Source organism: Myxocyprinus asiaticus, chromosome 2, assembly GCF_019703515.2.
Source record: "Myxocyprinus asiaticus isolate MX2 ecotype Aquarium Trade chromosome 2, UBuf_Myxa_2, whole genome shotgun sequence".
In the NCBI taxonomy this organism is placed as follows: Eukaryota; Metazoa; Chordata; class Actinopteri; order Cypriniformes; family Catostomidae; genus Myxocyprinus; species Myxocyprinus asiaticus.
Window position 1 is genome coordinate 24,874,449 of NC_059345.1, and position 14,257 is coordinate 24,888,705.

The window sequence follows — 14,257 nt, forward strand, 5'->3', positions numbered from 1 at the left end:
ATAAACCCTACCTGATCTATATTTATAAGAGATGTCATAACTTAATCGGTTAGCCAGAATTTTTGACAATATTTTTATGTCTAGGTGGATCATGGAAATTGAACAGTAACTCTTACACTCGCTTGGATCTTTGTCCTTTTTAATAATCAGACTGATCCGGGCTTGTGTCATGGTTAGCAGAAGCTTTCAATTCTTTAATGATTCCATTTAAACTTCTAACAAAAGTGGAGCCAGTTCTGTAGCATAAGATCTAATAAATTCAGCAGCAAAGCCATCTGGCCCCGAAGCCTTGGCTGTAGGCAAGGCCTTAATTACCTCCCCAAGCTCCTCCAAGGTTATTTCAGAATCAAGAGAATTTTTTTTTTCTCACAGCCGTCAGTTTAGGGAGTTCTAATGGTTCCACAAAATTTCTAATATCTTCATCAGTAGATGAAGACGTGAAGCTATAAAGGTCAAGATAAAACGCCTTAAAAGCATTATTAATATCAATGGCCGAGGTAAATATTTCACCACCAGCAGATTTCACTGAGGGAATGGTAGAAAAAGACTCTCTCTGCTTTATATATCTAGCCAATAGCTTCCCTGCTTTGTTCCCTGACTCAAAGTATGACTGTCTTGCCCTGAATGGCCAAAACTCCACCTTCTGCAACAAAATAGTGTTATATTTGTATTTCAATCGGGTGAAATCTCTGAGGCCATCAGACGACATTCGGCGCTTCAGCTCTGCCTCAGCACTTTTAATATTCCCTTCCAACTCCACAAGTTCTCGTGCTTTGGATTTTTTGATAAATGATGCATACTGTATGATCTGACCCCTAAGGACCGCTTTAAGTGCCTCCCAAGCCACGCCTACAGAGGATACTGAGGACCAGTTGATCTCCATATAAACATTGATTTCGGCCGTTAACATATGTTGGAATTCAGGATTTTGCAAAAGGGATACATTAAAGCGCCAACTATATGACTTCCTGAGTGTAACAAATGCCCTAATCACTCTGATTTGCAAGAAATATTCCACAAAACAAACTCCATCCAATAGGAGGTATAAGCACAAAGAACGTGCAGATTTATCCACAAACTGTCCCGAAGAAGTGTTATTCCGCAAAACAAACTCCAGCCGCTAGGCGGAACCAACACAAAAAAAAACAAAAAAGGTGCTCAGCTTCCTCGGACAGTCAAGAGAATGATCAGTGAGTCAGCCCACTCGGCTGCAACATTAGATCCACCAAATGACTTACTCATTCCATTGACTTTATGAAGGATGTCGCTTGCTGTGGGCATGTAAATGTTTTACAGCCATCCTTAGCATCTATTCTCAATTTGAGAATATAGTCTTTTAATGTCTCCAGAGCCTGAGGATTTTGAATTCTTTGACATTTTGTCTTCATAGAACAGTTATGGAACAGGGTGTATCGAATCTCACCGGTTTATGACACAAAAAGTATTAAAACTAGCAAAGTGCGCAGAGCTCGCCGTTCACACATCCGAACCTCGCATGGCGCCACACGACTCTTCCTTAGTTATTTTCTTTGTTTGAAGCAGGCCAATAGTTTGCCCCTTCTGAAACACAGTAACATCTTTTCGACAACCATGGGATACGTCTTCAGACATGGTTGTTTAAGAAATGAGAAGCTGCACACTGCATCAGTTAGGGTTAAAAAAATTGTTGCCAGCTGAAACATATTAATCACTGCAATAATGATCCAATTATAGGCCCTTAAGTATCTGCTTATTTAAATCCAAACGGCGACTTTTTTTTGACCAGGTAGTGTGTTTCAGGTGATTCGATAACAAGTGGTCAGCCTTAAATACAGGTCTAAACGGGGTCTTAAATGTTTTATGATCGGATCTCAAAAACCACTTATGAATCCAGTCAAAAATGCATGTGACCACATCGCATTTGATGTGTTAACACTAAACCTGAATGCGTCTCAGACAGCAGTGAAGCGCCACTCCTCCCCTGTCAATCAACTGCTGCGCTAAAATGAGAATTCAAGAGAAAAATCTGGTAGAAACAGTGCATCAGGTTTTTTTGCGCCTTGTCTTTTCTGACATTGTTGCACTTTAAAATCATACAGTAACACACTGGCATAGTGATGGATGTATGTTGTCAAAAATTCAGAGACCCTCCCCTCAAAATCCTATCACAAGTGGTCACAGGGACGCATTTTAGCGACCAGGTGTAAACAGCAATGTGGCTCACCTGACCACATGTGATTGGATCACCCGTGAAGCAAAAGTGCTTCTTCTGTTGTTTTGATAACAGTTTAAGTCAGTGTTCAGTGGATGAATGCATCATTATTTATAAATGATAAAAGACACTGACCCTTGAAACAATCAAGTTATGTTGTTTTGCATGATCAAGTTTACAGAACCCTCAAGTGTAGTACTGTGCAAGTGAGGATTCATCTGGAGAGACTTGTAGAACAAAATATTAGAGGAAGCAAACTTTGGTTAAGTGCCATAATTGAAGATGTAATTATTCATGGTTTGCCCTTGTGGGATTAAAACCTATATCCTTTCGTTACAAGGCCAAATCTTTAACTTGAAACATTGTGATTTGACTAGCCTGACTATAATACATCCAAAAATGCAATTTGAATTAGGATTTCAATCCGTCAGACTCACAAGACACCAACCCAGTTTGCATTTTTCTAGTCTAGCCCAGTGCATTCTTTGCTGCCAGATTAATGTTTTTGTTTCTAACAGAAAGAAATGCTTTTAAAAATGTAATAGTTTATAAAGCAGTCTTGTGTCTGAGAGAAGCATTTACATGTGTTTCAATGTTTTTGTTTCTTTGATCACAGGTAGCAGTGAAAATCATAGACAAGACACAACTGAACTCTTCTAGTCTTCAAAAAGTGAGTCTGCATTAAATCTCATCTCTTTATCTATATATCTCTGTGTCTCAAGAGAGGGCATAGATGGGATAATTACAGGAAGAGAGGCTGAAGGACTTCCTGTCACGTGGCATGAATGGGCCCTGCCTTACCACCACCACCCCCCCCCCCCCCAACACACACATATACTCCCTCACATGCAGACTTGCTCTGGTCATGTAACATTAAACACTTAACAATCAGCAGAATTTTGTGCTATTACTACTGAATAATTTTAGAGGGCATTAAAGAAATAGATTTAATGCATTGCTTATGTTCTTGAAGTTTTAATGTAATGTATATCCTGTAAAATGTTGATATATAATCCCTGGTTGTTGCAGAACATTGGTATTTGTGAAGGTACAGCAAATTGATACATGTATTATGCAAGCACAAATTAGTCAAATGTTAGACAGGGATTTTCCATGGTTTCCATCACATCAGTTATTATTAGTCAATGCAAAGTCATTATGCATCATTGTGCAACTGAAATGGGACCAAAATGTGGCAAAGATTAAAAATTAATATTCTGTCATAATTTACTCACCATGTTCCAAACCCATACAACTTACATTCTTATGCAGAACACAAAAGGATATGTTTTAAAGATTTTTTTTTTTCCATTCTGGTTTTAACTAGGGGTGTCCCGATACCGAAACTGGTATCAGAATCAGGTCCAATACCACACTCAGATACTTGTACTCGTGCTCAAAAAAATGCTCCGATACCAAAAACCGAAACTATCTCACATAACGAATGTCATTCCTTAACATTCAGCTCACAAATTAAAATGACGTAATGTCCTAGTGAGATTATTTAGCCGCAAAAATTGTGATTTAATTAGATAAGTATGTAATTTGCATGAGCTGTGTGCTTCGAATGTAAGCACTTGTGAATGTGTGGACAGGAGACAGTGTGGAGAGGAGACAGTGTTGTGCTGACGCTGGCTGCACATACTTTTTAAAGCTCCTCCTTGGCTCATCCATGGAAACAACATCATGAGTATTGCATGCTTTATTTGTAGCAGATGACAGCGAACAGGGCGCTCATATTGTAGCGCAAGACACATACAGAGTACATACTTATTTAATTAAATAGCAGCCTTTTGCGGTTTAATAATCACTTTGAGTCACGTAGCGACCGCCTTTCTGGATTGACCGTCATATCAACTCTTCAACACTTCAAAATACAAGCTCCATCAAAATGAAAGCTCAAGGTCAAGGTCAATTTATTTATAGAGCACATTTAAAAACAACAAGTGTATACCAAAGTGCTGTACATGGGCAAATAAAACAATGAATTAAGGGGAATAAAAAAACAAGATTGATATTAAAAACAATAAACAATACAATAGAGACATTCATACAAAAGCCAAAGAATATTAGATTTAAAAATGTGAAGCATAGGAGTGGATCTAATGTCCAGAGATATGTTATTCCATAGTCTAGGGCCATCTATGGAGAAGGAATGATCCCCTTTAAACTTCAAGCATGAGCGTGGTGTATGCAGGAGAAGCTTATCAGAGGATCTTAGAGTCCTGGAGAATTGTTGATGACTAAGGAGTTCTGAGAGATAAGATGGGGCTAAACCATTAATAGCTTTAAAATCAAATAACAAAATCTTAAAATGAATCCTGTATTGGACTGGTAACCAGTGAAGAGATGCTAGAACAGTTGAAATACTTTCCCTCTTCCTTGTTCCAGTCAGCAACCTAGCAGCTGCATTTTGGACTAACTGTTAGCGATTCAGAGATGAATGACCCATGTACAGTGCATTACAACAGTCAAGTCTGGATGAGATGAAAGCATGAATAACTATCTCCAAATCCTTAAATGAAAGCAATGGTTTTAATTTAGCAATCAACCTGAGTTGGAAAAAGCTGCCCTTCACCACAGCACTTATTTGTTTTTCAAAATTTAGAGCCATGTCAAAGATCACTCCCAAGTTTTTAGCAAAGGGGTGAACATTTAATGACAGGGTCGCTTGATTGCTAGTGATATGAATGTGACCTGAATGTGTTCTACTGTAGATTTGAAAGGCCCAGTCTCACTCCCCACACCCACACTGACCTTCACTTCACACAAACACCAACACCTCCTGCAACCCCCCTCCTTCCCCCTCCTGCTACTCAACCTGCACTTAAGATCTGTGAAGATGATGTGTGCCATGTCTTTCGGAAACAAAAGACGAGGAAGGCTTCAGGCCCAGATGGTGTCTCACCAGCGTGTCTTCGATCCTGTGCTAACCAGCTGGCCCCCATCTTCTCACAGATCTTCAATAGATCACTGGAGCAGTGTGAAGTCCCATGCTGCTTCAAATGCTCAATCATTATTCCAGTCCCAAAGAAACCAAAAATCACAGGACTTAATGACTACAGACCTGTCGCCCTGATGTCTGTGGTTATGAAATCATTTGAGAGACTGGTGTTGGCCCACCTGAAGAACATCACTGAAACCTTTCTAGTTCCCCTTCAATTTGCTTATCGAGCAAACAGGTCTGTGGATGATGCAGTCAACATAGGATTGCATCATATCCTGCAACATCTGGACAGACCAGGGACATATGCAAGGATCCTTTTTGTGGACTTCAGTTCAGCTTTCAACACCATCATCCCAGCTATACTCCAGAATAAATTACACCAACTCTCTGTTCCCATGTCTATCTGTCAGTGGATTACCAGCTGTCTGACGGACAGGCAGCAGCTTGTGAGACAGGGGAAACTCCCTTCTAGCACCTGTAAAATCAACACTGGTGCCCCCCAGGGATGTGTGCTCTCCCCACTACTCTTCTCCCTCTACACCAATGACTGCATTGCCAAGGACCCCTCTGTCAAGCTCTTGAAGTTTGCAGACGACACCACTGTCATTGGCCTCATCCGAGATGACGATGAGTCTGCATATAGAAGGGAGGTTGTACAGCTGGCTGTCTGGTGCAGTCAAAACAACCTTGAGCTGAACACGCTCAAAATGGTGGAAATCATTATGGTCTTTAGTAGAAACACTCCAACACTGACCCCCCTCACCATTCTAAACAGCACTATGGCAGCAGTGGAGTCATTCAGGTTCCGGGGCACTACCATCTAACAGAACCTGAAGTGGGAGACCCATATTGATTCATTGTGAAAAAGGCCCAGCAGAGGTTGCATTTCCTTTGCCAGCTGAGGAAATTCAACCTCCCACAGGCGCTGTTGATACAGTTTTACTCAGCAGTCATTGAGTCTGTTCTCTGCACTTCAATAACTGTCTGGTTTGGTTCAGCTACGAAATCAGACATCAGAAGACTACAAAGGACAGTTCGGACTGCTGAGAGGATTATTGGTTGCCCACTGCCCCCCTGCCCTTCAAGAACTATACACATCCAGAGTGAGGAAAAAGGCTGGAAAAATCACTCTGGACCCCACTCACCCTGCCCACTACCTTTTTGAACTGTTGCCTTCTGGCCGACGCTTCAGAGCTCTGAGCACCAGAACCGTCAGACACAGGAACAGTTTTTTCCCTCAGGCTATCCATCTCATGAACAGTTAAATTGCCCCATTGAGCAATAACTATGTACAATACACAGTTTAGTCTTTCTTATTTATCCAACACATCCAACCTCTTCTGCCATTTCATTCCTCTGAAAAAAAAAACAAACATTTGCACTGTACATAACATATTTGTATTTGCACTGTACATAACAGATTGTATTAGATTTGCACTACCCATGTGTATGTGTCTCTGTACGTAGGTGTATAATTATTTTTTTATTATTTTTTTTTATTATTATCTATGTCTTGCTGCTGTTTTTGTATTGTTTTTGTATTGTTGTACACTGGAAGCTCCTGTCACCAAGACAAATTCCTTGTATGTGTAAGCATACTTGGCAATAAAGCTGATTCTGATTCTTCTGATTCTGATATCAGAGACAGCGCTAAGGAGGCCAAACACAACAATTTCAGTCTTGCTCTCATTTAGCTGGAGAAAGTTTCTTGCTGTCCAGCATTTAATATCCTCAAAGCATTTAAAAATGTCGGAATATGAATCATCAGAACTAAGTGGGACATACAGCTGTGTATCATCGGCATAACAATGATATGAAATGTTATATTTACTAAAAATATTACCCAGGGGAAACATATGTAAAGAAAAGAAAATCGGGCCTAAAATGGAACCTTGAGGTACCTCACAAGTGAAAGGTGCAGAAGGAGAGGAAATATTCCCAATCCTAACACTCAGAGTTCTATCTGAAAGGTAACTTCACACCCAAGATGATCTAGGAGGATAGTATGATCAACTGTATCGAAAGCAGCACTAAGATCAAGCATCATTAAAATTGCAGGTTTACCAGTATCCAAAGTGAGCAGTAAATCATTCGTCACCTTGAGTAGTGCAGACTCTGTGCTGTGATGAGCTTTAAAACCAGACTGAAATGTATCTAAAATGTTGTTTTCAGATAGGAATGAAGAGAGCTGAGAAAAAACTATTTTCTCCAGGATTTTTGATAAAAATTGCAGTTTTGGTTTCTTAAGAAGTGGCTGGATCACTGCTTGCTTAAAGCAGGATGGAACAATGCCATTATATAAGGAGCCATTCATAATAGTCAACACACTAGAACCAACAGTGTCCAGCACCTCTCTGAGGAGCCGAGCAGGAATAACATCAACAGAAGAGGTGGTAGGCTTTATCTGTTGGACTATATCAATCAACTCAGTGAGAGATATAGGTTTAAACTGATCAAACAAAACAGGACAAGTGACTGGTTCAGAGGGGTCTTGACTACTAGTGGTAATGCAAGATTGTGAAGCATCAACCTTACCAATAAAGAAATCTAAAAACGCTACACAAGTCTCAGGTGTAGCATCAAGACAAGAGGTGGCTAGATAAAAAATTAGCAAATTCCTGAATGAAGTCCTTATATTATATTGATACATGTATTATATTTAGGAGGCCTGTAAATGAGAGTACAGTGTACTGGATTGTACAGCTGAGCTTTTAGTAACTGTACATCAAAACTATTGTAATGTTCTGAGGGCAATAACTGGCACTTAAAACAATTTTTAAAAACTGAAGCCAACCCCCCACCTCGCCAAACAGTCCTAGGCGAGCTAAAAAAAAGTCACAGTCACTTGGAGAGAGTTCAGATAAAGGATCCAACTCACCAACGTGAAGCCAAGTATCTGTTACAAATAGGAAATCCAGTTAATAAGATATGAAGAAGTCATTTTAGATGACTATTTTATTGGAAATAGATCTTGCATTTACCAAAGCCATCATAGCAGGATTTTCCAGCTTGTAGCGATGCAGCATCCGATGATGCATTTGACGGCTTTGAGTATTCCACTGATCAGAGATTTCTGAGATTGGTGCCTCTTCTGATGATACGCGGTTGCACTGGAGCACACGCAGATGATGCTGAATCTGGTAGGATGGGCAGTAGACAGGTGTATCGGGGCTCCGAAGTACGCCATGGGATGGTGTATTTGTGCCAGCCATCATCTCCACGAAGATCACCAAATGCGGAACCAACAATCACTGTAGACGTGTGCAGAGATCTCTTAATCCTAACCAAGAGACTGCCTCGTTTTACTCGCTTTCTGTGGCGTCTCTATGCTGAAGTGAGCAGCCGGGAATACGGCACACACCCATGGAAAAAGGTGAAGAAATGCGGTTATAGTAAAATTGCTCTCCACCAAGATTTCGAACACACAAGTCCATGACAGAGGATTGTATATTAAGAAGGGCTTGGCGATCATAGGACAGTAAGGTACTAATTCCTTGTGCATACAGACATGAAAAGCACGAACAGACTCTGGACAGGTGACACGGGACAGGGATGACGACATGCCAAAAACCACTCTGGCGCCATCTTGCCACTACTGATCACTGCTGACTTAATTGAAATATAGAATGACAGAAATATATCACTACTGTAAAGTTATGTAATATTCACTTTAATACTACTACTACTAATAATAATAGTATATCAATGGTAATTGTATATATACCCTCATAATGCCATTACAATGCAATTAAGGCAATACTGCGATTAAACTGTTGCTCATGTAAACAGAATATTGCGATTATGCTAACATCAGAGTAATGATAATTGCAGTAAGATATGTGGAGTACTCCTATTTTAATCACTTTATACTGGCATGTAAATGCTTTAATCACATTTCTTCCATTCTGACCAAAGTGTGCCTGCACCAGTGCTGCAGACAGACCATGTTCCACTCAAGCACAGGTTTGAAAACATCATGAAACAGAAGAAGCTGCACTTACTTCTCAGATTAATCTGAAACGGCAGTTTCTTGCACTATTTCCCGAGTCGTGAATGTCCATTTGCAGTCTTAATTGAATGTCGGTGAGATAAAAAAACCGTATTCTGCAAAAAATGGCAAGTACGTCTTTCAAATGAATTTGTCCTTGCAGGCGGAACACAACAACATCCAGTGCGATTCTTTTTATTGAATCAAAACAGATAAAGCAATCAGTGTAATCCAATAAACAAATGACTCATATGAATCGATTCTTTTGAGTGAATTAAATGAGACAGCACATCCAGTGTAGTCGAAAATAACTCTTATTAAACAGTTCTTTTAATAAATCGTTCAAAAAGACTCACAAACCGACTGATTAATTTTCCTTATGCCAAGCTGTATTTAAAGAAACATATTTGCAACAAGTTTTTTGTAATATTATTTTATAAAAAAGCATTAAAACATTACATTTCTCAGCAGTAATCAGGGTATTGGCAAGTAGCATGTTAACGGCATTGAAGAGGTTTGCCCAAATCATGTAAACATCTTAGTCTAATTATTCCTTATACTCTGATTATTGCAATAATCAGAGTATTGGTGTACATGTAAATGTAGCCAATATCTCACATCTGTAATGCTCTGTTATGCAGTACTTTGTTTGACCAAAATATAACTCCAATGTTGTATATTGGATTGTGCTGTGATGTTCTTTATAAATGCACTTCATTTGATAAAAAATAATACAATATTATGTTGAAAAGTTTTATATTTTCATTTGATTGAAGTTTTAATTAATTCATTTCAACACAATTTTGATGATAAAATTTAAATAAACTGTTGATATGGTATTCAGAAAACAGGTATCGGACTCTGCATTGACGTATACCAAAAAGGAAGTATACACAGACTCATTCTCAAAAAAATGGTATCGGGACATCCCTAGTTTTAAGGCATGTCATGGTTGTCTTTTCAATTCAATGGTAGCTGATAGTGATTCACTTTAAAGCTTTAAAAAGTTTAAAGATGTCTGGCTTTATCACAAGGGCCAGGTTAACTGTCCCTGTTTAAGGCTTATTATCTTCTTAAACAATGCTCTCTTTGTTTTCTCAGCTTTTCCGAGAAGTGAGAATCATGAAGCTTCTGAATCACCCAAACATCGGTGAGTGACCCAGAGGATCACCAGAACCAGTCAGACTGGCCGTGTTACAATTTGTAAAATTATTAAAATATTATAAGTCAGCATCTGACATGAATAATCGGTATTGTCCAATCCGAGATAAGAACGGTCTGCCGAAATCGTTTACATTAGCAGTCCTAAGGCTTTGATGTCATAGATGCTGATGAAATGAATGTTTGATGTGTGCTGAAATGCACTCACTCAAACAACTTGTGCATGAGTAAGATACTGCTGATATATACAGCCTGGCCAAAAAAAAAGTTGTCTTTTTGGATTTAAATAAGCAGATACTGAAGAGCCTATAATTGAATCATTATTGCAGTGATTAAAATGTTTCAGCTGGCAGCAATTCTTTTAACCCTATCTGATGCAGTGTGTAGCTTCTCATTTCTTAAACCACCATGTCGGAAGATGTATCCCATGGTCATGGACATTTTTTTACTGTGTTTCAGAAGGAGCAAATTATTGGCCTGCATGTAGCAAAGAAAACAACTAATGAGATCACTGGAATTGGGTTAAGATCTGTTCAACGCATTATTAAAACCTGGAAGAATAGTGGTGAACCGTAAATTTCGCGGAATAAATGTGGTCGGAAAAAATTCTTGAATGATCGTGATCTGAGATCACTAAAACACTTGAAGTTGACAATAGAACTCGTGGCTATGTTTAATTGTGAAAGTAAGAGCATTTCCACACGCACAATGCGACAAGAACTTACAGGCTTGGGACTAAACAGCTGTGTGGCCACATGAAAACCACTTGTTAGTGAGGCTAATCGGAAAAAACGACTTCAATTTGCTAGGGAGCATAAAGATTGGACTGTGGAGCAATGGAAAACGGTCATGTGGTCTGATGAGTCCAGATTTACCCTATTCTAAAGTGATGGGCACATCAGGGTAAGAAGGGAAGTGCATGAAGCGATGCACCCCTCATGCATAGTGCCCACTGTACAAGCCACTAGAGGCAGTGTTATGATCTGGGGTTGCTTCAGTTGGTTAGGTTATGCGGCAATAAAATGAAGTCAGCTGACTACCTGAATGTACTGAATGATCAGGTTATCCCATCAATGGATTTTTTCTTCCCTGACTGCACGGGCATATTCCAGGACGACAATGCCAAGATTTATTGGGCTCAAATTATGCAAGAGTGCTTCAGGGAGCATGAGGAATCATTTTCACACATGAATTGGCCACCACAGAGTCCTGACCTTAACCCCATTGAAAGTCTTTGGGATGTGCTGGAGAAGACTTTACTGAGTGGTTTGACTCTCCCATTGTCAATACAAGATCTCGGCCAAAATGAATACAACTCTGGATGGAAATAAATGTTGTGACGTTGCATAAGGTTGTCGAAACAATGCCACAACAAATTTGAGCCGTTATGAAAGCTAAAGGCAGTCCAACTAAATATCAGAGGATGCAATTTTTTTTTTTTTTTTTTTGGCCAGGCAGTGTTTTAAACTGTACATATAATTCTGAGTGTTTGTGTTTGCCTGTGCTGTCTCTGGTTTTGATGGAAGCACTAGCTCATTAGCGCTCAGCTTGTGCTCATGAATATCAAAGCACAGAGCAAAAATATGAAAGGAGAGACCTGCCCCCTTTGAGGATGCAGCACAAGAAAGAGAAAGGACATATCGGTCCTAATTCAGAGCCTTTGCTCTCTCTGTTTAATGGCCGAGTGCGGTTATGCTGGTATCACATCACACAATGATGGCTGATTGATCTGAAACACACCTTGATCTTTCAGTGATGACACAAAGTAAGCATTATGTATTTTATTCAATACATTAATGTCAAACAGTAGTGGCCTGCGCTGTTAAATAGACTCAGTTGAATAGAATGTCTCTCAGCTGTAAAACCAGACTCCTAAATCCTGTTTATTTTTCTAATTGTACAAACACCTGTGCCTATATTTGATGTTGTTTGTTTAGATTTGAGAGTTATATTTCACTGCATTATGGGTTTTATGTTGCATTTATTATACTTTTTATGAGAAAAAATTCTTGCCACTGCTGTTGGCTGAAGAAACATTCGAATGCGGTTGAAAAATAGAATATTTAGCGATAAACTTAACAGTTATAATGTACTCGGCTGCACAAAATAGGTATGTGATATGTAACATTCATAGCAAAGCCTGAAGCGCTTCATGTGGTCATCTTCCATGCTGCTTGCATTCTAAGCTTATACAGTGTTTTCTCATGAAGTATTAATGCTGTGTTTTAGGGATGTACATGTGCTACATTAGTAACAGATTCTCTAAAGTAACAGTTTTTCTCTCATCCTCTCAACCTTTGGAGACCTGAATGTATTTTTTGGAATCCGAGTATGTAAAACTGTCAACCTAGACATCTAGTTTAAAAAGGATGTTAATCGCAGTATGTTTTCGATCTTGATTTGAAATTATTTGAGAGATCTGTTGTTTTGTTTTAAAGTTGCACTCAGTATTATTTTCCTCATTAAAAAACTTTAACTCCTAAAGGCATTCATTGTAATTTTGCAATATATGTGTTAAATCATGACCACTCACATTAAAATGAAGACTCCAGTCATATCAGTTACCTTATAAAAGCTGTTTTATTCTACATGGAGAGGGTCTGCACATGGGGGCTGCCATGTTAGAATCACATGACCAGCTGGATACTACTCGCTTAATCTCAGTAACCATCCTGTTATCTGACACTTTCACTCATTAATTAAAGTAATCGTGGCTGACTGTGATACAAAATGTCTACACTGGCATCTGAAAATGAAAACTAGTGATTTTAAATGATGTTGCATCCAAGACGCTAGGTGTCAGTGTAAGTCCAAGATGACACAAAGACAAAAGTTACTGAGTGCACCTTTAAATACGTATGTGCAAAAAAAACAAACAAAAAAAAACATTATTCACGCAGAGTGTGATGTAGAATTTTCTTAATTTTTGAACATTTGTTAGGGCTATGTTAAAAAAAAATTCCGATTAGGTGCAATCTTTGTTTGAACGATCATTATTTTTTAAATTACAAGATTGATCTTTTACTCTATGCCAGGGGTGCTTATTACGTCGATAGAAATTGACTAACGACCAGTCGATTGCAAGACAGCCACTGCTTGATCTTGTTAACAGTCCAAAGGGAAAAGAAAGTGTAGAGAGAATCACACAAATAACTGAACAGAATTAAACCGAATCTGGAAATCAGAAATTTGCACATCGGAATGAATTCTTTGAGTTAGAAAAGACTGATCATTGCAGTATAACATTTCAGATTCTGTGCAGTACAATATTTCAGAATTGGTATGAAGTAGTTCATAGAGATGCATTGTTTCATTTTAAAATCTTGTTGTGGATGTGCCAAAATTTCTGACTTGGTGTAAATAGGTCTTGAGTCATACATGTTTTGATCTGAGATGATCTCTCTCTTCTCCAGTGAAGTTATTTGAGGTGATCGAGACAGAGAAGACACTGTATTTAGTCATGGAATACGCCAGTGGAGGTGAGTGGGCTAAAAGAATAGAACAATCAGCTGTCAATCACATCAAAATCTCAGAATTATTCTTTTCACATTTGCATTGGAATAATCTAATTTTCTTATCTTCATTTGTCTCCTTTATTCTTTCTCATCTAATATTTCTCTTCTTCTTTCTATAATACCTCTTTTTTTTTTTTAACCTTTGGCCTTCCTCTTTTTCAATTTCTACTCTATTTCTGTGTTCCTTCCATTTCCAAGGTGAGGTTTTTGATTACCTTGTTGCTCACGGGAGGATGAAAGAAAAGGAAGCTCGTGCCAAATTTAGACAGGTCAGTGGAAGTGCATGTGCGTGAGTCACACTTGACTGTCACACCTCACATGTATATATGACACTACATTTGTATATCTCTCTTGTTGTATATATGTGACAAATGTTGTTGTGGTTCCCTCTGTTAATAGAAGTGTGTATTTGTGTGTGTGTGTGCATGCGCACTCTTTAACTCTGGTGTAAATAT

The 14,257-nt window shown here is 38.8% G+C and overlaps 1 protein-coding gene across 8 annotated transcripts in view; it reads left to right on the top strand.

The window, feature by feature from the left end:
* LOC127414784 (serine/threonine-protein kinase MARK2-like) overlaps positions 1-14,257 on the top strand; it is a 102,276-nt gene that overhangs the window by 34,382 nt on the left and 53,637 nt on the right. For all 8 annotated transcript variants that reach the window (XM_051653088.1, XM_051653094.1, XM_051653122.1 and 5 more), the window contains exons 3-6: positions 2,808-2,861; positions 10,228-10,276; positions 13,701-13,766; positions 14,001-14,071. In XM_051653088.1, the coding sequence (XP_051509048.1) occupies positions 2,808-2,861; positions 10,228-10,276; positions 13,701-13,766; positions 14,001-14,071 (240 nt within the window). The remainder of the gene's footprint in view (positions 1-2,807; positions 2,862-10,227; positions 10,277-13,700; positions 13,767-14,000; positions 14,072-14,257) is intronic.